Source organism: Desmodus rotundus, chromosome 5 (genome assembly GCF_022682495.2).
Source record: "Desmodus rotundus isolate HL8 chromosome 5, HLdesRot8A.1, whole genome shotgun sequence".
In the NCBI taxonomy this organism is placed as follows: domain Eukaryota; kingdom Metazoa; phylum Chordata; class Mammalia; order Chiroptera; family Phyllostomidae; genus Desmodus; species Desmodus rotundus.
The window spans coordinates 2,678,815-2,703,192 of record NC_071391.1 but is presented as its reverse complement, the minus strand read 5'-3'; the positions used below and the strand labels follow the sequence as shown (position 1 = coordinate 2,703,192).

The 24,378-nt window shown below is 61.9% G+C and overlaps 1 protein-coding gene across 1 annotated transcript in view; it reads left to right on the top strand.

Moving 5' to 3' along the window:
• The window catches only part of ANO1 (anoctamin 1), a 124,723-nt gene that overhangs the window by 67,298 nt on the left and 33,047 nt on the right, over positions 1–24,378 (top strand). The window contains exons 4-12 of the mRNA XM_053924546.2: positions 5,851–5,949; positions 6,612–6,763; positions 8,140–8,194; positions 11,151–11,202; positions 13,364–13,429; positions 13,913–13,968; positions 16,147–16,188; positions 21,465–21,529; positions 22,338–22,472. Of these exons, the coding sequence (XP_053780521.1) occupies positions 5,851–5,949; positions 6,612–6,763; positions 8,140–8,194; positions 11,151–11,202; positions 13,364–13,429; positions 13,913–13,968; positions 16,147–16,188; positions 21,465–21,529; positions 22,338–22,472 (722 nt within the window). The remainder of the gene's footprint in view (positions 1–5,850; positions 5,950–6,611; positions 6,764–8,139; positions 8,195–11,150; positions 11,203–13,363; positions 13,430–13,912; positions 13,969–16,146; positions 16,189–21,464; positions 21,530–22,337; positions 22,473–24,378) is intronic.

Sequence of the window (24,378 nt, the reverse complement as noted above, 5' to 3'; positions counted from 1 at the left end):
GAGGCCCACGCTGCCCTGGGGGTGACCCTGACCCCGGCTTTGGCAGCACCGCGAAGGCCACGGACACTGCAGCCCTATGAAGTCTGTCCGCCTTCACGCTGCCGTCTGGGGCCCAGCCGGGCGCCCGGCTGGCTGCTTGGTGGTCCCTCCCGCCGAGCCAGCGTGGTCCCTCGACAACATCTGTGTTTCGTCTCCATTGTGGTGGACGTTCCTGTTGAGGGGCGAGTGAGGAGCTGAGCGGGAGAGCCGGGGCAGCTGCCAGACGGAGCTTCGTGTGCAGGGCGTGTCGTGGGCCGGTGAAGGCATGGGCTCGGAGACCTCACGCAGTCTCAAGCCCCCTCGGCCACTTTCTGGCTGAATAACCACAGACAAGGGGCTCTCCACTCCGGACCTCGGTTTTCCCATCTGTGAGGCGGAGGTGAGGGACATCCCTCCTTGGGGAGCGGCCGGCGAGGCAGTGGGGAGGGGGGGAGCGAGTGCCTCTAGCCCCGGGCGCTGTTGCTCATGGACACAGACGTCTTCCCCACTCGGGCCCTTCTTCCTGCCTGTTGGGAATCAGCAGACAGATCTGGGGGAAGGGTCTCCCTGCAGGTGGAGGCACCACCAAGGCGACAGGGCAGGGGGCAGGGGCAAGCAGGGTTGCGTCTGGCAGTTTCGAGCTGAGGCCTCGAGCAAACAGGCAGGTGTCCCAGGCAGTTCTGGCACTTGGCTCGCTGGGGTGACAAGCTGGGCCCTCAGCACTGGAAGACATGGGGTGGCCCCTCCTCACAGCCCCCGGCATTGGGGGTCCGGGAGGGTCCTTGACTTTGAGGAGCCTGGTCTAATCCCAACATCTTCGTTCATAAGAACAAATGAGCAACAAACGTTCTCGGGGGACTTGTCGCTTTGGAATCAAGCCCCACCCCACCCCGTGGGAGCTCCCTAACCCCACCATGAGTGGGTGGTCCTGGGACTGGTCCCTTTAACATGGAAAGAAAGCAGCTGAGGCTGTGAGAGGTGAAGCAAGGAGGCTGAGGCCACAGGGCCTGACAGGGCGGGACTAGCTCTTGAACCTGGGTCCCAGCTGCTAACTTCGTGTTCTGTGCCCCAAACCATGCAGTCTCCAGCTGCTCCCTTGCACTCCCCCTCATTCCCAGGCACAGTGCCTCCCTGGTGGGCCTCTCACCCCTAACATGGTGGGATGTTAGGGATGGCTAGTTCAGGCCTGAAGCTGTTGGTTCTCCATTCCTAATTCCACTATTACATATTCATTTCTTTGGCACTGAAGATTTTTATGTCTTTTGAGTCGGCCGTGGTGGGAGTGTTTACACCATGGAAATGGGCAGACGCTGTGACTGAGGATCGGGGCCAGGGTTGGCTTTTCCTCTCTGGAGAGCCAGGTGACCACACCTCCCCTGGCTCTGCCCCACGCGTCTTCCTTTCCTTGGAGGGACTATTTCCAAACACGCCTGTTGGGTTTGTCATTCCCGTGGTGACACTTTATTTCTGGAAGTTCTATCAGGTTCATTTGCAAGTTGGCTGTGTGCTGTCCTAGTTTCCTGCCCTCTGCAGCGCCTTTCGGATTTATCACCCACCCAACCCTTCCAGAGCCCCAGGCCGTCTCCCGTCCCGGTGGGCCTGGCTCTCCTGTCCACTGGTCACCACCCTCACACCAAGGCCTGGGAGGAAGGTGCTCGTGATCACAAAGACTCGGGGCATGTGGTCATCCCCCATCTGAGGGCATTCTAGACAGAACCGCCTCGAACCAAGGTCCCCGGATCTAGTGGTGCCATGGCCTTTGGGGCCACGGCTCCCAGGTGGCTGTCACCCCCTCCTCTACCTTCCCTTCTGGTCTGCTCACACCAGGTCCACTGTCCTGGGTCACTGGAAAGTGTCATCGCATCGGGCCCAGCTCCATGGGTCTCCTGTTAGACTCCCTACCTTGCATGGGTCTGGGGCTGAAACTTCCACCCCGCCCCCCACTCCACCCCCCACGGCTGTGTCACTGGCTGCCCCTGGGTCCCTCCTCGGGGCGTAGCAGCCCGGCCGTCTTCTCAGCCCTTCAGCAACATCAAGGCCATGACACCGATCACATTTGTGTATTTTATTCGGTCCAGCATTTTCGTCGTTTGCCATGGGAGCTGGATTGGAGGAATCGACCGGCCTGTCCCGGAGCAGGGCCGTGAGGGAAGAGTGTCTGCTGACTTGGGCACCGGGTGTTCCCTGAGCCAGCCAGGCCTTGGGGGCCAGGCCCCGGGCCGAGGGCTGGGGGTGAAGCTGCGCCAGAGGGTCCCTGCGCCCATTCCTGGCCCCCCACTGAGTCAGCAGTTTCTGGGTGCCAGTTTCTCCTGAGACAGGTCGAGAGGGCGCCCTGACGACGTAGCAGGCGTGGCCAAAGCAGTGCCCGGGCGATGGGAAGCTGCTCCGCCTCGGCAGCGTACACACGGTCAGCAGGCGGCCTCTCCACGCAGACCCGGCCCCCGGCTAAGAGTGTCCTGTCCCCAACCCGGAGCCATCCAGGGGAAGAGTGGCATGAGCATTTCTGGGCCAGCCCCCCAGGGTGGGGGGCAGCTGCAGGCCTTCCCTGCGCCTTGTCTTGTGTGTTAAAGTCGGCTCAGGACACCTGCCAGGGGGTCAGGGAGAGGACGGTGTGAGTGTCCAGATGCCAGTGTCACCAAAAACCTGCCTGGCCGTGAGGGACTGGTGGGGACATGGCACTGAGTGTCCCAGGACTTGGAAACCTCTTTGTTGTAGGGAATGCGAACCTTCCCAGAGGGCGGCCCAGGGGTTCCAAGTGCTGGGTCCAGAGGAGGCCTGCACTCCCTCCTCAGGCCTCCTGACCCCCCGGGGGGGGGGTGGTGGCCGTGTCTCCATGGGAACTGAGGAAGCTGAAGACAGCGACAGAGGGAGTTTGCCCCCATGGTGATCAGGGCCCTGGGCCAAGCCCCCAGGGCCGCCCCCACTCCTGCCTTCGGGCAGGGCCTTTGCGTCCCTGCTGTGTGCACCTCACACTCCCCTGGGCTTCCATCTGACCCTAACCTGGGGCAGTCACACCTAGGGGTGCTGTGGGGGCAGAACCCTGGGGGCTCCCGATTCCCAGAGTTCAGGACTTTGCACCTACAGCAACAGGTGCCCTCGGGGCGTGAGGCAGCCTGTGGGGCGAGGGTGCAAGTGAGGAGGTGGTGCTGCCTGGTGCCCCTGGGCAGCCAAAGGCCCCCCAAAAGGGCCATGCTGTGCCCTTATTGATGTGAACCTTCTAGCAATTTCTGAGCCCGCACTTCGCCATGGTAAGTGGCCACTAATGGGTTGAGGACCATGTGGTCCGGCCAGTGACTTAGAAGGTCTGGAGAATGTAGAAGGGACTGCTGGGCATCCTCGACCACCACAAAAGGGCCTGGACAAGTTCTGCCTCCAGAAAGGAAAATGCCGGAGACAGTTCTGGTCAGGCCAGCCTCTGCCAGGGGTCTCAGAATGGAGGTTTGCATGTGCTCAGTTTGTGCTGGGAGAACCCCGCACCGAGGGGAGCACCCCCGGCCCGCCTTCCCACCCCCTCTAGTCCGTGGCCCTGTCGGAGCTCTGACCCTGTCCCCTCATGGGGCCCCCACCCAATCGCTGCCATGGCCCTGGCCTATCAGCGGCCTCCAAACTCCCCAGCTCCAGGGGCCTCAGTCATGACCTCCCACCCTGCTCTGGGGCCTCCAGCTGTTGGAAAAGGGCCCCCACTCCGCCCCATCTCACAGCTTCTTCCCAAGGGTCCTGGGCAGGCTGCACTGCAGCCGGGCACCGTGTCTCCAAAGGCCCGTGAGCACGCTCGCGGAGCCGGTCCCCTGACCCCTTTCCCAAGTCCGCCCGCGGTTTCCCTGGGAGGGACCCGCTGCTCGCGTAAACAGAGGAGCGTGCTTTCCCAGGGAGGCCGGCCGCCCACCCTGGAGAGAAATCTCCGCGGGCCGGAGGGGCGTATCTTGGGTCTTTGCGAGCAGATGAGCAGGGCACAGAAATAACCCCGGTCGGCAGCGGGAGAGGAAGGGCTCCGCGGCACGTGAACTGCCCGCGGTGGTCTCCCGCCTGGGGGCGCCCACCAGTCGCTGGGGCCAGGGTCTCAGTGGCCTCACGGCCTGACCTCTCCTGCCAGTCGGGGCCCCGGGCGCCAGTGGGCTCCACGGACCCCGATCGGGCGGCGGGAAACCTCGTGGTTCTCCGCTCTTTGTTGTGACAACCCCGCACCGCGGGGCACCCCGGCTGTCTCGGTGGCTGGGAGGCCTGTGCGGGTTGCGTGCGCTTAGACGATGAAGCGGGTCGCCGCAGCGTGGACGCTGTTCACCTGAGCACGCGGTTGTGGGGGAACAGAGGGAAAGGGAAAATGCAGTCGCCGGGGGCGTCGCGGGTCTCATCAGGGCTGGGCGCGGGCACGGGCTGCACGCGCTGCATGGCCTGCCTGCTGGGAACACGCGCGCCCACGTCGGCTGCCTGCCTGACGCTAGGCCCCACCCCCAATGTGACTGGGGCGTGGCTTAGACACGGTATTGTGTATATTTAAAGTGCACGGCCTGACGGTTTGATACACATGTACGTCATGGGATAATTTCCAAGATCCAGGTAATTAGAGCGTGGGTCACCTCCCACGGTGTCGGCTTGTGCGTGCGTGCGTGTGTGCACGTGCTGCCTGTGTACACGCACGTGTGTGTGGCCTTCCAGACGCTCAAGTACGTGACGCTGTGCGGTAGCTCCAGTGGCCCTGCTGCAGGCTGGACCCTCAGAACTCACCCTTCTCATAACGCACAGTTCAGGCGCTTCCCCCATCTCCTCCCCCCGCCCCCCGTGAAATTGGCTTTTGTTTTGTTTTTTGAGATTTCACGTATAAGTGAGATCCTACAGGATTTGTCTTTCTCTGTCTGGCTCATGTCACTGAAGCCTAATGTCCCCCAGGCCCACCCATGTTGTCACAAAGGGTAGGTAGGACTTCCTTCTTTTATGTAATACCCCGCTGTGGACCTGGACGAGATTTTCTTCATCCGCTCGTGTGTCGGTGGCACTTGGGTGGTTTGCACCCCTTGGCTGCTGTGAGTCGCGCTGCCGTGGACGTGGGAGTGTGGACATGTGTGTGAGGTCCAGACTCACATCCTTTGCGTGTGTTCCCGGCAGAGGGGCTGCCAGATCGCACAGTCGTTCTCGTTCTCATGTTCTGAGGAGCCCAGGCCGGGACCCACTCGCTCCCAGCCTTGGTGCTCCCATCTGTGAAGGGGGCCGTGCTGGGGCCTTTCACAGCCCCTGGCCAGGCGGTCCCAGTCCATCGCTGTCACTCAGACACGCTGCCCCAGGAGAAGGGACTTGTCCGAGTTCACAGCAGTTCACTTGGGGAGCAGCCTCAAACCCAGGCCCTGCACCAGGCTGCTCGTGCACGGGAGGACGGGAAGGCCGTGTGCGGGCAGAGGTGTGGCCTGACCCCGAAGAGAGGAGGAGCCCAGAGGGGCCGTCTTCCCCGCCGCCCTTGTCCCTGCTCCAGGATGAGAGGGCACTGAGCCCACGAGGGTGGGGGCCGGAGGGCTGCATGCTGTCCGAGGGCCTCCTCTGCGGCCGCTGCTCTGGGGCCCTCGGCTCATCCCCCTGAAACCCTTCCGGGTGCTTGTGGTCTGGGACCTCCCTCCAGGCCCTCCTGGCTCTCCTTCGATTGTCCATGAGACTTATCTGCCCACGCTCCCTCGTGCCACCTGCAAGGAGGGGACTCGGAGTGCTGCGGAGAGAGGCCAGTGAGGGCACAGGAGGAAGCCGCCCAGTGTGGCAGCTCTGGACAACCTGCAGTTGGGAGCGAAGGTGAGAATGGCTTCCAGCCACGTCTGCCCTCGCTGACTGAGGCCTCCTCTCCTCTTCCAGACAAAAATCCACGGGGTTGGGTTCGTGAAGATCCACGCGCCCTGGAACGTGCTGTGCAGAGAGGCGGAGTTTTTGAAACTGAAGATGCCGACCAAGAAGGTGGGTGGGGACGCGTCTGCCCTGAGGCTGGTCTCCAGGCCGAGGGCTGCGCAGACGCCAGGAGGCTCTGCGTCTCTCCGAAAGCCAGTGGCCTCTTGGCCCTGCACAGACCCCAGCCCAAGCCCCGGAGGTGGCCCAGGCGGGCGCCATGGGCCAAGCTGTGTGTGATCCAAACACAGTTCCCCTTCCCGCTCTGGCGTCTCAGGCGCACTGCCTCTCAGCTGGTCCATGAGACTCATTTTAGTTGCATTTCCCAGCTGGCTGGGCATTTTTTCATTAATCTCTGAAAGCGGTTCCGACGCCGGGGCGCCCCTGATTAGCTGGGCATCGGGGTTTCCTGGGTGAGGACAGAGGAAGGGAAGTGTGCCAGGACTTAGTCACCCCCGCATCCCAAATCCACAGGGATCCTTGGGATTACTTCCTCTGAAACAAAAGTGAAGTTCCGAGGTTTCTGCAACATATTATCACTACTCTCTCCGTGGGCCTCTCCTGAAACCACAGGCTTTCCGGGTTTATCTGATCCCGGGCGTGCAGAGGAGTGGCCCCGGCTTGCATTCTCAGGGCGGGCCATCTCCGTAGGGTGGGACAGTTCTGGGACCCGCTGAGATGAGGGTCCCGGCTCGGCCAATGACGCAGGTCCCCCTCCCCCGGTCTGTCTGCAGCTGTATCACATGAACGAGGCCCGGGGCCTTCTGAAAAAGATCAACTCCGTGCTCCAGAAAATCACCGCCCCCATCCAGCCCAGGGTGGCGGAGCACAGACCGCAGACGGTGAAGAGGCTGTCCTACCCCTTCTCCAGGGAGAAGCAGCACCTGTAAGTGGGGGCCCCAGCCCTCCCCCACCATCGCATAGGACAGGACAAATACAGGTTGTGGGACAAAGGCCTCAAAGGAGTGGGCGTTTCCGCCCGTGGAGCCTGTTCTCAGAAGAGCTCGGGGTTCTCGAGCACAGCAGAGGCCCTGGCAAACACGTTCTAAGGTCACTGTTAACTGAGGAATTAAGGGGGCAAAGAGTCTTGTCACTCTGCCTGGGGACACTTAGGGATACTCGTGAGGTCACAAGTAGGGCCGGTGGGCCTTGGACCTCAGCCCCCAAAGCAGCGGTCTGGGCAGCAGCCTTCCCTGCCATCCAGCTCCGTCCCTCTCGGGATGTGCCCGAGGAGAGGGTGTGGTGGCCACCTGAGGTTCTGTGAGCTTTCTCAGGAGGCAGAAACTGAAAAGCAGCCCCAGCTGGAGGCCCCAGGCCCCAGGGACTGCGCAGCCAGCGGGGTTGCCTGGCAGTGCTGTACCTGTTCTGGAAGTTTCCCCCCTCCCCGCTCCCTCAGGGAGTAGCCACCTGGCCTCTGTGAGACCTCACGGGGCAGAGCTAGAGAGGGGGCTCAGGAACACATGGGGCTTTGGTGGCCAGCTGTCAGGGGACAAGGCCTCCTGGACTCCCCTGTCCTCGTGGGGCGTGGAGACCTGGTCCTCCACCTGGCACCCGTATTAGTCACGGGGCAGAGGTCCAGGGCCGCACTCCACACATTTCCCCGTCTCCTGGGGACAAGAAATAGGGACACAGAGAGAAGAACGTGGCCCCAGTCTGACCTCTTCCAGCTTCAGGACAGAGCCCCGGGCATTAGAGGGACACCCCTCCTCCTAGGACGCCCCGCCCTGCGTCTCCCTGGCACCCCCTGCCTGGCCAGGCCAGGCTCACCTCCAGGCCCCGTGAGGAGGGAGCCCCTGCCTCCCAGCTCTTGCTTGGGGTGTGGGTCACCTATCCACAGATGTCTCTGTGCCCTCAGAAGTGTTAGGCAATCTGCAATCTCCAAGACCCCAGGACCAAAGCCACGTGGAAGGTGCAGGGGGGTGATCTTAAATACCGAGCGTCACGGCAGATGATGTCGTCCCCACCCCCAGCAGTGCTACAGCCGGGACCAAAACCAAGCAGGGTCCCCTCGGGGAGGTCTAAGCACACTCGTCGCCCCTGGGGGTCTCCCAGCCTCCTGGAGGGTTTTGTGGGGGCGCGTTGTGGGGTTGGGGGGCTGTCTGTGTCAAATGCCCGGGGCCTGGCCACACCCGGGCTGTGGAGAGCCGCACCAGTTTGCCGGCCGCAGCTGCTCTGGGGACAGTGCAGTGGGTTGGCAGGACCCCGGAGCTCAGGAGAGCTGACTCCAGCGAACGCCGTCTCTTCTCCTCGGTGTTTCTGCAGATTTGACCTGTCTGACAAGGATTCCTTTTTCGACAGCAAGACCCGAAGCACAATAGTGAGTATCTTCCGTCTGCGGGAATCGAGGGAGTCGCTGGCTGGCCAGCGAGGTGGCCCGAGGGAAAGGGAAAGGGACGGAGTTTCATTTCAGAAAAACTCCCCAGGTGGAAGAGGCTCTAATTGTCTGACAGAAATAATTAGAATAATAAAATGGAGAGGTCTGCTAGGGGCCCAGGGGACCTCCCAGCCCAGGGGTGGGGGCGGGGAGGACCAGCAGGAGAGAGGGGAGGGGGCTTCCAGGATTCCAGACCCCTCTGTGAGTCTGGTCTTTGCCCCAGTTCCCCGCACGGCTTTTCTTCCCGCTGGCCCCTGGCCGCCGCCCTTAGGGGAATCGCAGCTCCTGACGGTCACCCAGCCCCAGGCCCAGAGGTGGCCCAGCCCGCAGGCCAGGCAGGAGTGGCAGCCAGTGGCAGCACCGTCGTGTGGGTTCGGGTAGAGGCCTGAGTCTTTGCCAGATGCGCACACTGAGGTTTGAAATCTGAGCAGGCCACCCTGCCCTGTTCAAGCGTTAGTGTTTCTCCATCGGCCGCCAACTTGTCCGCCAGCCAAGCCGTGCCGCGCGGCTCAGGACCTGACCTCTATCTAAACACGCGTGAGCCTCGCAGCCAGGCGTCCTGCTGCTCTCTCCTCTCCTCCCCGCCCAGAGAGCCCAGCCTGGCGAGGAGAGGGGCAGGGCTTGACCTTGACCAGATAGCTACCCCTCTCGCCACATCCCGAGACTGGAAGGTGGCCAGGCGAGGGACAGTGCTGCAGGCCACATTGGCGTCGGGGGCTCAGTGGCTGCAGATCCGGGTCCTGTCCACCCTCCGCTGCCTCCCAGCCTCGTGGCTCCAGGAGTCACTGAGGCCATGTGAGAGCCAGGCCCGTGCTGGCTTCCTGCTCCAAGGGCCTGGGGAGCCTCCTCCGAGGGGCACCTGCGCCCAGCACCAGGGACAGAGGCTCTGCGGGGCGTTTAGTGTTAACCGCATTACTGATCGACTTCAGCAATTAAACCCCGTAGTTAAAAACACCAGCCAGCGGTGTTGCTCGGGCTGACGTGTGTCCGCAGAGGGAAGCCGTGTCCCTGGGACGCCCCCTGCTTGGGAGAACCCTCCAGCTTTAAGCGGAACGGTTTCCCTTTCCTACAGCGGCGTGGTAAGCTGAGGGACGTGCCTGTGTTCCACTGCGTATGTGCACCCCAACTTTTTACGTTACCCGGGGCTGCCAAAATGCTCCCCGGGCTCCGGGCAGGTGCAGATTTGTACACTCACTGTTGCTGTCGGGGAGGTGGCCGTGGTAGGGGCGGGGGACATGTGAATCAGAAGCCCTCATTCCTGTCTCATTGAGGATCTCCACAAAACTGAGTTTCATCCCTGACCCCCAAGTCCCAGGAAGCCATGTTGACAGGGGATTAGTGTTAAATGAGCCACCCGTGACTCCAGTTACCTGTGGGGTGGGGTCACTCTCTCCCAGAGACCTTCAAGGTCAGTTGGTAAGCTGCCCATGCTCCAGAGGAACTCTTCAGTGATTCAAAAGGTTGCCCTTGGTCAGCCTGGCTCCGTGGTCTTTGAGTGCCAACCGTATCCGGAGTTGGAATGAAGCCATGGTAGGTGGGTAGGAGCTGGGAACAGCAGGGAAGGAGCCGATGTGTTGGTCTTGGGACTCGGACCTTCAGCCTTTAGGCACTAGGGAGCCATAGAAGGTTGTGGAGCAAGGTTTAAGAGGAGGTCAGATCTGTCCCTCCAAGATCGCTGCCCGTGGCTGCTGTGGGAGGGCAGATGGAAAGCGGCTGCACAGCCACAGCGGTGGCTGTGACGGGGGCTGTGACGGGGGCTGTGACTGTACGTGGATGGGAGGAGGCACTTACAGGAGAATCCGATCAGTCAGGAAGAGGCCACCAACGAGATTAGGGGGCAAAGGGAGGGAGCTGACTGAGTGGGCTGCCATTCATTCATTCACTCATTTGTTCAGTGGGCAGTGACCAAGCCCCTGGCTTTCGCCCAGGACCGGGGGGCAGGGGGGCAATAGGGCCGGCAGCGAAATTCACTCCAGGACAAGACAGCGGTGAGAAGGTGGAGCGACAGGAATGGCCAGTGCTCTGTGGCCTGCTCGTTTCGGCCCCTCTAAGCTAGGTCTCAGGACCAGCGCTTCTGGCAGGAGGAATGGCCAGGGTGGAGGCCGTGGGGCCGAGGGACAGGTGGAGGGGCCACGGGAGTTCTGGCCGTTGGCCTTGCCCGAGGGCAGTGGGGTGGAGGAGGGTTGGGAGGGCGAGTGGTGTGCTCTGCCCCACACGTCTGTGCCATGGGGTCCATAATTTCCGTCCCATTTTGCACCTGGGGAAACTGAGGCCAGGTGGTGAGGTAGTTTGTCCAACAGCCAACAACTGGTGGAGCCTGGGCTCAGACCCAGGCAGGCAGACCTCCCAGCCGGGGCTCCTGGGGCCACAAAGTGAACTGCTCTGTTATAGGTGCATCACGAGCTGGGGTGCGGTGGGGCCCCTCAGGGGGCTTCTGCCGGGCACCCCATGCTCTGCTGCATCTTGACTGTGTCGAACAGCATCCTGAGACCCACCCACCCGGGTTTCTGGAATATTTGTGGCTACACCTGGAGTGCTCCTATGGGCCAGGTCCTCACGTCTCTGAATTCCAGCCCGGCTCTCAGCCAGAGGGACAGTGCCCCAGCCGCAGGGCGCAGGGGACGGCTCCTAACCCTGAGGGACAGCGCAGCGTGGAGTCGGTGCTTCTTGAAGGGAATTGAGAGATGGGGCCCCTTCGCAGCACATTGCTCACCCCCGAGCACAGTGGCCCCAACGCTGTTGACCGAGCATCCTCAGAAGGGCTGGCTGCGGCCTGGGGAGAACGGGGGTGGTCGCCACAGGTCACTGTCCCAGCCCCGGCCCTTTCGGCGATCACACAACCGTTCCTGCAGCCGCTGCAGCTGGAGTGACCGCCCACCCCCTCTTGTCTCTGCACCAGGTCTACGAAATTCTGAAAAGAACGACATGCACCAAAGCCAAGTACAGCATGGGTAAGAGCGTTTTCGGGACGTGACGTCAGCGCCGGCTCTCTGGCCGTAATCTCACCTCGGGACGGTCGCCGTGGGGTGTGGCCAGCCAGCTTGGGCGTCTTCACAGGGTTTTGATTTAAGCCTGGGTGACAGTTTCCGAAAGGAGAGCCATCCCAGGCTTGGGACCGAGGGACAGTTTTATGGCCCTGTACTCGCTCCTCAGCATCCAGGTCTGACTCTGTTTGGCTCAGGGGTTTCTGGTGGAGTCCACAGCCTCCACCTCGGGCGGTAAATCCTGGCTGCCGGAAGCTGCGGGCTGACCAGTCGTCTTAACCCTCACTTGACCCTCACAGCCCGGCAGGAAGTAATTAGGGTTCCAGCAGGGCGATGGCCCCATGCAGCACCCCAGGCTGCGGGCAGCCAGACAGGTTCAAGGCCATCCCAGGGTGAAGGCGCCCCACCAGGCCAGCGCGGCCCCCCACCAGGCCTTGCTGGAAGGCGCTCCCCTGGACAGGCGCCTGATTCCAGAACCTGGCATAGAACCATCCCAGCTGACTCCTGGGGACCAGGGCACAGAATGCCCCAAGCTACAGATAGGACACCTTACTGATTAAAGCTTGGGGAGGGGAGCGCCCCCCGCCCACAGGCCCCTTGCCCACAGCTGCAGGCCCGGTGGACAACCGGCAGCGTTTCAGAGCCCAGGGAGGAGGGCCTTTCCTATTTGACTGCTGCACCCGCCGAGAGCTGTGCCCGCAGCACAGAGGGTTCCGCTGGACGAACTCCTGAGGTCCACGGCGGTGGCTCGAGGCCACTGGGAGGGTCTCGTAGGAGCGGAGTCTGTGCATCTGGGAGTGACAGTTTGGGCTCACCTATAGCCGGGTGGGAACCGCGGAGGAACCGTGGAGGGCAGGGGCGGGGGCAGGAGAGGGAGTGAAATGCTCAGCAGGTGACGGCCAGGCCCAGGCCCAGGTTGCAGGGCGGAGAGGGTGAATCCTGCAGGGTCAGGTGGACTCAGGTCCCCAGGCCTGTATGACCGATGGCCGGCCCCAGGGACACCCTTCCAGGCCTCAAATTTCTAAGCCCGTGTCGTAAGTCAGAGGGAGCAGGGCCTCATCCAGGGACCGAGAGGGGCCCGGGAGAACCCTCCCCACAGGCCCAGCCTGCCTTCCACAGAGCAAGAGCCTCCAGAGTGGCCTGGCGCCCCAGACAGGGGGGGAGCATGGTTCTGGCCCCCCCAGAGCTCAGTCTCCCCTGGGGCCCCTCCCTGAGGGAGTTCGCGCCGTTGCTGAGAGTCCAGGGCCCGGGCTCCCGCTGGGAGTGCTCCCTGGGGTGGGCGCTCTGAGCTAGTTCCCAGCCCCCATGTCTGAGCAGAGGAAACGGGGGCTCCTCTGCACCCCCTTGTCTGGCAGCCCTACTGGCCTCCGAGTCATCCATTCATCAAGTGATGCGCCTGTGCCCTGCTGGGCCCCAGGTGCGCCCTGCCCACAGGGGTCTGTTCTGGAGGAGAAAATAGATGGTAACCAACCAGAAACAGCAGGTCGCAGGGCCTTGCAGCGGTTGGGCATGCTGGGGAGGGCCCAGACCCACGGGCAGTGAGGGTGAGGCACAAAGTGTCCTGGACCAATCGTCACGTCCCTTTCTTATGCAGACGAACTCAAGGGCTTTAGCTCACGCCCTCCCACCTCTCCCTGGTCCAGACTCCTAAGCCTCCTGTAGGTGCCCTGACCATTTCAGATCACTGATCAAGGACATGATCAGTTTTAAGTCCCCTGCCCCCCAGTTTCACGGTGGCAGAGAGTGAGCTGGCCGGACCACTAGAAAATCTGACCCATCTGAGACCTAGAAAGCCCCTTGGGCCAGGCAGATGGCTCTGTGACCAGCAAGGGGCTTCATGAACACCCCTCAGCAGCGCTGGATCCCGCAGAGGCGTGTGGAGCAAGGAACAGAGTGCCAGGCGCCCCGGTCCCTGGGCACGGCCAGGCTCCACCTTCCGCTCTGCCAGGAGGGGCAGTCGTGGTTGTTGGTATGAAGCATCAGGGCAGGGCCCGGGGCCTGTGAATAAACACCCGGCTCTCACAGCGAGGCCCAGCAGCACGGACCCACTGTGCGCCTTCTCCCCCAAACGCAGCTCTGACCCTTCCAGGCCCTTTTGCATGTAACTAATAGCCGGCTGTGTAAACAGGGCAAGGAGAGGGAAGAAAGAAGGACTCTGCCCTTTTAAGTAAAAGGCGAAAATGTGGTAAATATGGTAAGTGCCTCTGCCCCCGCGCGGGGGCCCACAGGCCTCCTCTCCGGCTTTTCCAATCAACCTAAAACCTAATTCCAAATTGTTCGTGTGTTTCTGACGCCGTCCATTTGCCCGTCCGTGTTTTCCTCATGATCCTGCTTTTCTAACCACTTCAAACCCATCTTTTGGTCTGCAGGCTTGCCTTCCAGCTGGCGGGGTAGTCGGTGAATTGCAGGTTTGGGGTTCCTCCTTCCTCCTCGACGCGGCTTCCTCTTGGGGTTTCCTCTGTCTCTCCCTAATTCTGCCAATAGAGCATGTTTTTGTCATCTAGTCGGACCTGGGGAGGAAGCCCGCGGCAGGTGGCGGGGCGCTGTGCGGCCAGGTGCGGTGGCTCGCATTGAGAAAGTTCCCGGTGGCCGAGACAGTCCCGGGATCCTCTGACGGGACACGCAGCGGCGGGTCACCTGTCTGGTCCATAATCCTCTCTCTGCCTTTATTTTTAAGGCATCACGAGCCTGCTGGCCAACGGCGTTTACTCGGCGGCCTACCCCCTGCACGACGTAAGTGACCTTGACACGAAGTCTGTCTGGCGTCACCTGACTCCCCAAATCCCCACGGGCCACACCCCCCGGAGTTCTGACTATCCTGCGGTCTGGGCTTCCTGCTCTGGCTCTTCTTTAAATGTCACTGCACACAGGCCTTCTCTGTTCCCCCAGTGGGGGCCGAGAAGTGTTGGGACCCTCTCTGCTTGCAGACCAATGCCACCAGAAACGTTTGTGGCAGAGACTGGCCTGGCTTTATCTGAACCTTGTGGCCGGCTGGTCCATGACATATCCCCTCAGCTGGGTCTCCCCGCCCACCCCACCCGGTTCTGGCAGAATGACCAGCGCTCTGTGTGCGTCTGTCTCTGCAGAGTGAGTGGCCAGCTTCCTGAGCTGGATCTCCCAATCCCCCTGGGAGCCTCCTGACAAATATAGCCTGTGGCCTCGGCCGGTGTTGTCCTGGCTGGGGCGGAGGGAGGGAGATGATTCCTTGTTGTCTCCACGGAAACAGGGGCTAGAGTTCAGCGGGGCACTGGGCACGGGCCATGGGGCCTGAGCAGTGTGGGAACCCCGGACAGAGGACCTTGACCTTTCCAAACGTGCGCTGCTGCAGAGACTGGGATCCAAGACGCAGGAGAGAGACAGGGTGGGCCTGGGGCCCCGGGGGCCAGACTCCAGTCCTGGCCCCTCGCTCCTCTGCAGCTCTCAGGGGAAACAGTCCCTGGTTCTCCCCGAGCCTCAGTGTGCCCACCTGGGATCAGGCATAATGCCCGCCCTGCCTGTTGCTGGGGCTGGTGCGGCTGTCAGGGCAGACACAGACACGAAAAGGTTTTTGGCAGCCCTGGTTGGCAATGCAGGGTGCTACATGGGCGCCGTGCAGCCCCAGCTCTGAGTCTCTCATCACCCATCTCACTCACCGCTCCATTGTCCAACTTCACTGCATCACCACCGCCTTCTAGTGCCGGGGTTGAACTGCACTCACTCACTCACTCACTCATGCTTTCATTCACTCATGTGTTCATTCACTCATCCATTCACTCATCCATCCATTCACTCACTCATCCATCCATTCACTCACTCATCCATTCATTCACTCATGCATTCACTCACTCATCCATTCATTCACTCACCCGTTCAACGAGAACACGTGTCGGCAAGGTTTGGGTGCCGGTGCCGGCCAGAGGGCACCTGCCGAGATGGCGTGTGCTCTGAGTGGGACCCCCATGAGGGCTCCGTGATCAGCGTGTCTGCCCCATGCAAAGGACTTCGGCATTTCAACTGGCCACTCAGCAGCATTTGGGCTTCCTTCCTGGTCGGCACCTACCCCCAACCCTGTAATCGCCTGCTAACTGGCCTCACATAGAGGAGGTCCTGCCAGACCCCTGTGGCTGTCTCAGCCTCGAGCAGAACCACCAGGCAAGGCCAGAGGCCAGCCAGGGGCAGGGAGGCTTCTCGGAGACTCCGGAGGAAATCGTCAGAGCGTCTCCAGCCCAAGTCCAGGGCACCGGGTTGCTGGGCTGACAGTCAGACCCTCCTCCCCACCCAGATGGGGCTGGCGGGGCTGCCGGGGTCATGGAAGGAGCTGGTGAGTGGAAGGGGCAGCAGGCAGACCCTCAAGAGGCCTCCGAGCTTTGTCCGTCCGGTGATCCTCAGGGCCAGTCCCGCCAGGTGCTCACAGGGCCCCTCTCCTGAGGCCACTGCTCAGTCTCTGGTGTCAGCGCTGGTATGTGGGACTCACCCTTGACCCTCAGACCCTCCTCTTCCATTGGACTTGGAGATGGGACCCGAGTCCCAGGTTGGATCAAATGCAGCCGTCTGCCCTCAGGAAAGTCAGTGGGCCTCACTGTTCCCGTCTGTAAAATGGGAGATCTGAGCTCACTGATGTCCCTGTGCAGGAACTGTGTCATTTACTATCCCTGCTGGGACACCTGAGAGTGAAAGGGGCACCACCTGGACGGGGCACTGGGACCGCCCCGCAGAGCAGGGCTCTCCCGCCCCAGAGGCCGGTCCCAAGGACCCCACCGGGTCCTTTCTGGGACTTCGCTTCTGGGTTGGGTGGGGGCGGGCCCTTGCATCCCAGGGTCACCCTAACTGTGCTGCTGCTGGCGGAGCTTGTTTGGAAGCATTAGGAACGGGAGTCAGCCTCACGAGAGACGGTCCCTCGGATAATACGGTCCTTTTTCTCTCTCCCAACAGGGAGACTACGAGGGCGAGAACGTGGAGTTCAATGACAGAAAGGTAAGTGGACGCGGGGGGCGAGGAGGTGCTCTGGTGGGCCTGGAGAGCCCCACGGGGGCTGTGGGAGGGGCACCTGCAGTCCCGGGCGTCTGCTCCCACGCCTGAGGGAGAGTGTTGGTGAGCTCCACGTGGTCGGTGTGTCTTGTGCCTCTGATTCTCGGCAGTGGCGGCAGTGGTGGCGGCGCTGGGTCATTGTGCACGTATGTGAAAGGCCATGTGTGTCCCCAGAGGCCGCCGAACACGGCTAACCATCCTAACCGGGACAGTCGCTCCAGCCATCTTCACAGGCATCCGGCCGGATCCTGTCCTGCCCCCAGGCAAATGAGCTTGGGGGCCGCAGAGGCCACCTGCCCAGAGAGCCCCAGCCCCCAGCAGCACCCGGGGGAAACTGCTGGATGGTGTTCAAGCCAGTGTTGCTCAAACTTACTTGACCTGGAACCCTTGCTAACAGACAGGTTACTGAGCTAGAGGTCGTGGGCGGCACTTTGGGAACCACCAAGCGATTCTTGTGTTCCGCTCTGGGTGTTCCTGATTCCAGCCCCCCAGGCTTTCCAGAAAGTTCTGTTCCTCCACCACGATACATATACATCTCCCCCCCAACCGCCATTTCTCCTCCTGCCCTCCACACTCTGGAACAGGAGTGTCCAACCTTTTGGCGTCTCGGGGCCACACTGGAAGAAGAGTTGTCCTGGGCCACACATTGAATACACTGTGACCCGTAATCACAAAATCTCATCATGTTTTAAGTAAGTTTACGATTTTGTGTTGGGCCGCACTCACAGCCACCCTGAGCTGCATGCGGCCCACGGGCCCCGGTTGGACGCCCTGCTCTGGAGGGTTCTGTCCTGCCGTCCCGCACATGCACCCAGGTCCTCACCTCTTATCACTCCCCTCGGTCCCCCAGACAAGCTCAGACCTCCCTCTGCTCGGGGAGTGCCCCCCCTCCCGCTGAGCCCTGTGTCCCTTTCAGCCCCGTGTCCTGCCTGTCACCCCCAAGAGTGGCTCCTCCATGGTGGTGGGTAGAGGCGCCTCCCTGAGGTCCTCACACGGGGGTCTTGTCCCAGGTCGCAGGGGCTGGAATGCTCTCCATTCCCCCCTCCCTCCAGCCGCCGTCCACGGTTTTAAACCTCTGGTGCTTGATACAACTTGTCCGCCCCGGCATCCAGCTGAAGATGCTATCGGAGTTAGCACAGAATTACATATTTGGTTATTTTTCGTGGGACATCTGGCATTTGTCTGAGACCCCATGACTTGCAGAGCTCCCCCATCCCCTCCACGGTCCCAGCCTGGCCCACCGTGGCCTCTCCATCCAGCCCCCTGCCTCTCGCTGCTCCCCTGTGTCCCCGGTGACCCCCTTCTGGCCTGAGTCCACCCTGCAGGTCCTGGCCCCTCCACCGCAGGCCCCGTGCCAATCCCCGTGCTCCGGCCATAGCGGCCGCCTTGCTCACCTGAAGCCTGCTCGGCCGGTGGGCACGTTAGTGCCAAGACCATCCCATTCGGTGCCTTCCCCCAGAACTGTGTGCTGGTCGCTGCTGCGTGCCGGGCCAGCAAACGCAGGGCCAGGGTCACCCCACCCAGGGGCTTCCTGCCTGGAACTCTGCCCACCCCCTCTCTAACTGTATGCCCCAGCAATGAACACGAGGCCTGGCCCATGGGGGTAGTCGGGGAGTGTCAGATGGGTGGGTGTGTGGATGGATGAGCAGATGGGTGGATGGACAGACGCAAGTTCAGGTGGATGGATGGATGGATGGATGGAATAAAGGACCAAAGGGAGGCAGGAAGGGAGGGAGGGCTCCCTAGATGGGTGTCTGAGTCCTAATTCAGAATCTCGAGAACTTCTCTTTCTCCCACGATGCCTCCCCCTTACCTGACCTATTTCTGAATTTGTTGCCTCTCCATCGAGAGTCGTGGCGTCCCGTCCAGGGCAGGGACCCCAGAAGCCTGACCCCAGGAACAGGACAGAAAGGGGGACGCTCAGGCTAAGGCCACGCCCTGTGCTGTGCTGGAGGAGCACAAGCGAAGGCAGGCAGGGCGGGCGCTGAGGGTCGGGGCGCGGCTCCCACTCTGAGCCCCGTTGCCTCCTTTGGGTGTGGACGCAGCTGGTCCATCATGGGCTGGACTGAGAGCTGTGGGCCCTGAATACAACCTTCTTCCTCCCTCCCTCCCTCCTTCCCTTCGTTCCTTCCTTCCTTTGTCCAGCAATTCCTTACTGGAAGCCTGTCATCTGCCCCAGGTTTTGGTCAAAGTATCGGGGATGACACAGTCCAGACAAACGTCTCCTTCCTGGGGCCTCCGTTCTGGGGGGACATGGCCAGGGGCCCATCCACGCACAGCCGTTAAGGACGGCGTCAGTGCCCAGCATGTGGCCTCGGTGGGGGCTCTGGGCAGGAGGGATGCTGGCGGGCTGAGCCAAGATCACACGGAGGGCTGGGTGCTGGGAGGCCCTGGGTCACTGACGGGAGCTGCCAGTGCCCCGAGTGCCCACCCAGGGCCCCAGCGTGTCCCAGTCTCCTCACGAGGCTGGGAGGCACCCTCAGAATTGTGGCAACGATAATGGGGTGATTGATGGTCTATCCTTGGCAGGAAGAAAATACCGCCGAGGAGAAATGGCTTATGTAGAAAGCCAGGTGTGCCCCCGTTCGTCACGACTGTCGGTGGGTGGTGGCCGTCCTGCTGTGGGCCAGTTCCCCTGAGCAGGTCTGGGAACACGGTGACCGGCGTGACACAGTCGTGCCCGCAGGAGGTTCTCGTGGCTTCTTTCCCCCTGTGCCTTCCCTTCCCCGTCCAGGCTTCCTCCTCCCTGACCCTCCCTCCCTCCGTCCCACGCACCTCCCAGCCTCTCTGTGGTATGAGTCAGCAACTTGACTTTTGTCTCGGGGAGGAAGCTGCCGGGACAGCCAGGGCCGTTCCAGAGGTGCCGTGCGATCCCACCAAAGCTTGGTGGCTGAACCGTCCCCATTTACAGACTGCACTGTGGGCTTCTCATGCTATCTGTGTGGCCAGCACTGTGCCTGCCACAGAGCTCCCTCCTGTGCATGCATCCCACTGGCTTCATTCCATGCCGGGCAGGAAGGACAGCATCCTTCGGTGTCAAGGAGGCCATGGGGCTCGGGGGTGAGGGCCCCGGATCCACGGAGGGTACAGCCTGACCCAGCTCACCCACACGGGACTAGGTGGTTAGGGTCTGCCCGGGGCCACCCACGAGGGGCTCAGAGAGGCCTGCCCAGACTCAGCAGAGCCACCATCCCCTGCACAGGAGGACGCTCCAATTGCTGGGCCCTGCCCCCTCTGAGCAGCCAGGGAAGCCCGGGCATGCTGGGCCCTTCCAGAAGCTGCAGAGGCTCCCCCACCAGCAGCAAACCGGGCCCTCACCCTGTCAGAACTTGGGTGCGAACACATCCTCTTTGTGCCGCTCCGGAGGGACTTCAGGTCGGAAGGCAACTCCTCTTCAACGCTCAGCGCGGGCGAAGTGCAGGGCTCTGGCGGCCGGCCGGGCCCACGTTTAGTTATTGAGACTGCGTCTGCTCCTCTAAGCTGTTTCCCTCCCCGCCGAGCGCCGGCTCCGAGTGCTGACCGCTGATGCAGCACAGGGAGGGCCTGCGCTCCCCCGAGCTGCAGCGGGAGCCCGAGGAGACGGAGAGATTCGCCAGAGCGCCGTTTCCAGGGCCCCTCACTCCCTGGTCCCTAGAAGCTGGACCAGCCCAGCGAGCCTCTTCCACCTTTTTATCGTTCCAAGACATACATACGTGAGGACACGTTTGCGTGCAGAAACGCAGAGTCAGTACGGGAGAATGGCTCAGCCGGGGCTGCTGTCACCGGACTCCGTAGCTGGGGGCGTGAACAACAGACGTGTATTTGTCCTCCCAGTTCTGGGGGCTGGAAGCCCAGGATCGAGGTGCTGGCAGGACGGGGTCCCAAGAGGGCTCTCTTCCGGGCTTGCCGACGGCCAGCTCTCACTGTGCCCTCACACGGCCCCTGCGCCCTGTGTGTGTGTGTGCAAAAGGGGAGCTCCGGTATCTCTTCCTCTGAGGCGACCAGTCCTATCACGGCAAAAGCCCCGTTTTATGACCCCCTGTCACCCTAATCACCTCCCCAAAAGGCCCCATCTCCAAACGAAGTCACGTTGGGGGCGGGCTTCAACACAAAGGTGGGCGCACAAACCTTTGGTCCGCAGCAGAGCGCTGGGGTGATGCTACAAGGTGGTGCGTGTTTTTGTGGGGCCACAGCAAAGTCGAAGTGTGGGAGACCCCCAAACGTTTTCAATTGGGCATAGGAAACACCCCCCGAATTGTTCTATTTAAATATCAAGAAAAGAAAAAAAGGACACCAGGCAAGCAGCAGGATACAGAAGAGAGCAGGGGACTCTGCTGAGTGCTCGCGGGCGTCCCCACCCTGCCTCCTGTCCAGCGGAGACGGGGTGAGGCACCGAGGCCCCAGGGGGTCCTGCCTCCCCGCCAGCCAGCGTGTGACCTTGGGCTTCGAGCAACGGTCGGAAAAGCGTGGATTGCCCACGCGTGTGGGATTTCGTTCTTAAAACCAGCAGTCCCAGCTCCGCGTGTTCCCAGGACAGCCAGTGCGTGTTCGTGCAAGGCTTCCAAGCGGCCGATCCCGTTACCGTCCCTGACCAAAGGTGGGGGGGGGGGGGGACGTAGACTTCTTTTATTTCACTGCGCGTGTTAGTCAGGCAGCCCATCTCAGGAGATAAACGCCAAACTCTTCGTATCCTATGCGATTTTTAAAAAAATCTTGCCAATTGTATTTCTTTGCTCCGAAGCCTGGTGGGTTCTGTCCTTTGTTATGACAGCTCGGTGTGTGACAGGGGCGACCGGGAAACCTGTGGGGAAAAGCCGTACAGTGTCAGGTCGTTTAGACCAATTCCAGATCAGGTCACGAAGGGTGAGGATCCCGGGAAGCTGCCAGGCGCCTGTTCCATCCCCACCTTCGCCTGGAAACGTAGGCTGTTCTTGCTCAGGGAGCTGCCGCCGCCTTGCTGGCCTCCTTCAGTGCGGGCTCTGCACCCACTGAGGGCGGCTCTTTGGGGCCCAGTTTTTCCACGTCCCTGTCCCCACCAGAACAGGAGCCCGGGGCCCAGGGCTGTGTCTGCTGAGTGCACGCAGCGCCTGGCGCGGGACCTGGCCCTCGGCCGACTCCCAGTGAGTGTTCATCACGTGAGAGAACGGAGCCGCTGTGAGCTAAGAGCATCGGGCGCCGTGTTGCAGGGTGGAAACCGGGGCATTGCACGTGTGCCCGCCGCTCACCGCTCGCTCTCTCCCCAGCTCCTGTATGAAGAGTGGGCGAGCTACGGGGTCTTCTACAAGTACCAGCCCATCGACCTGGTCAGGTGAGTCAGTGCGAGCCTGGCCCTCAGGCCGCGGCTGTGGGAGGCCACGCCCTAGCCGGGTGTCAGTCGGACCAGTGTCCCCGTAGGTTCGACTGCACTGACTGCCCCGTGCCTGGGAACCGGCTTGAGCTCGAAGAGCTTGTGCAGAGGACTCCTGTCCTCCCGGCAGGCCCAGCAGCCGAGGTTTCGCAGTTTATTTGAACTCACCAGAGGATGGGCTCCTCCTAAATGCACGGCCCGGCTGAACTCAGCTGGGTGACTGGTGAGGTTCTTGCGTTGCTGTGTCGAGAGGCAGAAAAGAGCTGCCTCAGAATGTGTCCCCTCCCAAAGGCCCCCTGTCCCGAGGGCAGCAGCGGGGAAGGACCAGATTAAGAAATGCGTGTCCTCTGGGGACAAGCAAATCAGAACTCAGCCCATGAACATTCATTTAAACCCGTCACCGTGCCAGACATGCTCGGTAAGCAGAGGTTCCATCTCCTGGCCCCTCCCGTCCAGAGTAGGTTCCAGTTCGTAGCTGAACGGGACTTGGAAGGGAGCGGGCAGCCTCCCAGGCTGTCCCTCCTACCCACCAGCATGGGCGCCACAAACCGCCTTCCGGGGCACAGGCCAGGGGCAGGCACAGGAGAAGCAGAGAGCGCCCCCAAACCTGGTGGTCAGCTCAGAGCCCCGCCCACTCTCCACTTCTTGGTCCCGAGAATTGGTGGCCCCAATTGGAGCTGTTCCTTACAGAGGGAGGGACGGGGCATGCTCCCCACGGGTACAGGTTAAGAGCACGCGTGTCTCTGTTTGGCTTTGCCCCGTGGTGCAGGAAGTACTTTGGGGAGAAGATCGGCCTGTACTTCGCCTGGTTGGGCGTGTACACTCAGATGCTCATCCCAGCCTCGGTGGTCGGCATCATCGTTTTCCTGTACGGATGCGCCACCGTCGATGAAAACATCCCCAGGTAGGCGGCCCTGCCCGAAACAGACCCCATCTCCCTCGCCTGCGGCAGGCTTCCCACACCCGCGCTCAGCCCAGACCGGACACGACAGGCCGGCACACGCCGTCGGGGCGAGGGGCCCGGTGCGAGGGGCTTCGTGCCATCTGAAGAGTGGGTCTTCTTTTCTGGCACAAACACCCTTGGACAGCGGTCCCCAACCGTTTTGGCACCAGGGACCAGTTTTGTGGAAGACAGTTTTTCCGAGGACCGGGGGTCAGGGATGGTTTGGGGATGAATCAAGCACATTGCATTCACGCTCACCCCCTGTTGTGCGGCCGGGTTCCTCACAGGCCTGCCCGGCACCAGTCCGAGGCCCAGAGGTTGGGGACCCTGCCCTAGGAGACGTTCCCTTGTTGAAAGCGGACAACCCAGACACCCAGCCCCTCTCACCCTCTGAAGTGTTTCCCCTTTAGTCCTCAGTAATCATGTGACAGGTAAATCCACTGCCTCCTTGTGAGGGTAGGAAGTGAGACAAGGGACATTCAGCAGCCTGGGGCGGGCGACTCAGCCGGCTGGGCCTCTCTGCCTTGTCCCCCGGGCTCATAGACCAGGCCTCTGAACGCAGAGCACGCACTCGGGCTGGCCACCCAGGGCTGGCACGGGCACGGGGCCCCGGGAAGAAGGCCCAGTCTCCAGCCTGGCCTCGTGCGGGGGTGCGAGTCTCCCCAGATGGCGGCCAGAGAACGAGTCCAGCTGTGGGAGCTTGGAGGATGCTGTCTTCGTGTGCGTGGACGCCTCCCGTCCTGCCTAGTTGTCCCCTAGACCTGCCGCCGCTGACCCCAAGATAAGTGTGCCATGTGTGAGGGCGGTCAGCCCCTGTGCCCACGGGCAAACCGCGTTTAGAGGGGTGAGGGCCTGCCGGTCTCTCGGGAAAAGCCCTGAGACACCAGGTCGGCTCCCTGTCCTGTGACTCAGCCCCACGTCTCTGAAGTGGAGCTGGGACTCCGAAAAGGCGTCCCCTGTTCCGGCCCGTAAAGGGCCAGCGAGTCTTCCCCGGACGAGCTCGTTAGGACCTGCAGCGCAGAAAGGCCGTACCCGGGGAACCTCTGGGTAAACAGGGTTTTAATGCATGAATAACACCCAAAGTATTCCACCCACTCAGAATTAAATGCTAAAGGAATCTGGCTAATGTCCCTTCCAGGGCTATTTTGGGCTGGGCGCAGGCGGGAGAAAGCTTGTCCCTCTGTTTGCCAATGTGATGTGAGGTCACTGTGCTTGGGTAGGACTGTGGTGACAACGACAGTGGCCTAGGCATGGTTGGGGTTGCACCCCGAGGGGCATGGCCAGCGGAAGGTGGGGAGCCCTCGGGTCCCCCTGGTAGCCGCTGGGGACTTCACCTTCCTGCCCCCCTGGCAGGGGGCAGAGCCAGCAGCCTCGGCCAAGAGACTCTACCCAGGGAGGCGTGGGTTCCCCAGCCAGGGCGCCACCTCCCACCCCACCGGAGAGGTGGACAGCACTTCCTGGGAAGCCCTGAGGCCCATCCGACCACAGCCTCCGCCCAGTTGGTGCCTTTCCCCTGGGAGTCTGACCCGCCCCTCCGCCCGCTCCAAAGAACAGGCCATCCGTTCCTTGTCTTTATCTTGGCCGAAGGTGGTGAAGGGAGAGGCAAAGGGTTTCAAACCAGCAGAAAAAAGGCTTTTTGTCTGGCTGGCATTCACACTGGCAGGGAGGAGGCCATTGGCAGCCGAGGGGCTCACAGCGGCAGAGGTGCAGGCCCTGGGCCCTCACACACGGGTTCCTTCTGCCTCCCAGGAGGGGCCTCCAGGAGACAGGAAGCTTGGGGAAGGGCCAGAGATGGACCCTCCGGGAGGCTCCTGCGCCTCCTTTCCAAAAAATCCCTGCGGCTGCCCGGTGCCTTTATCCTGTAACG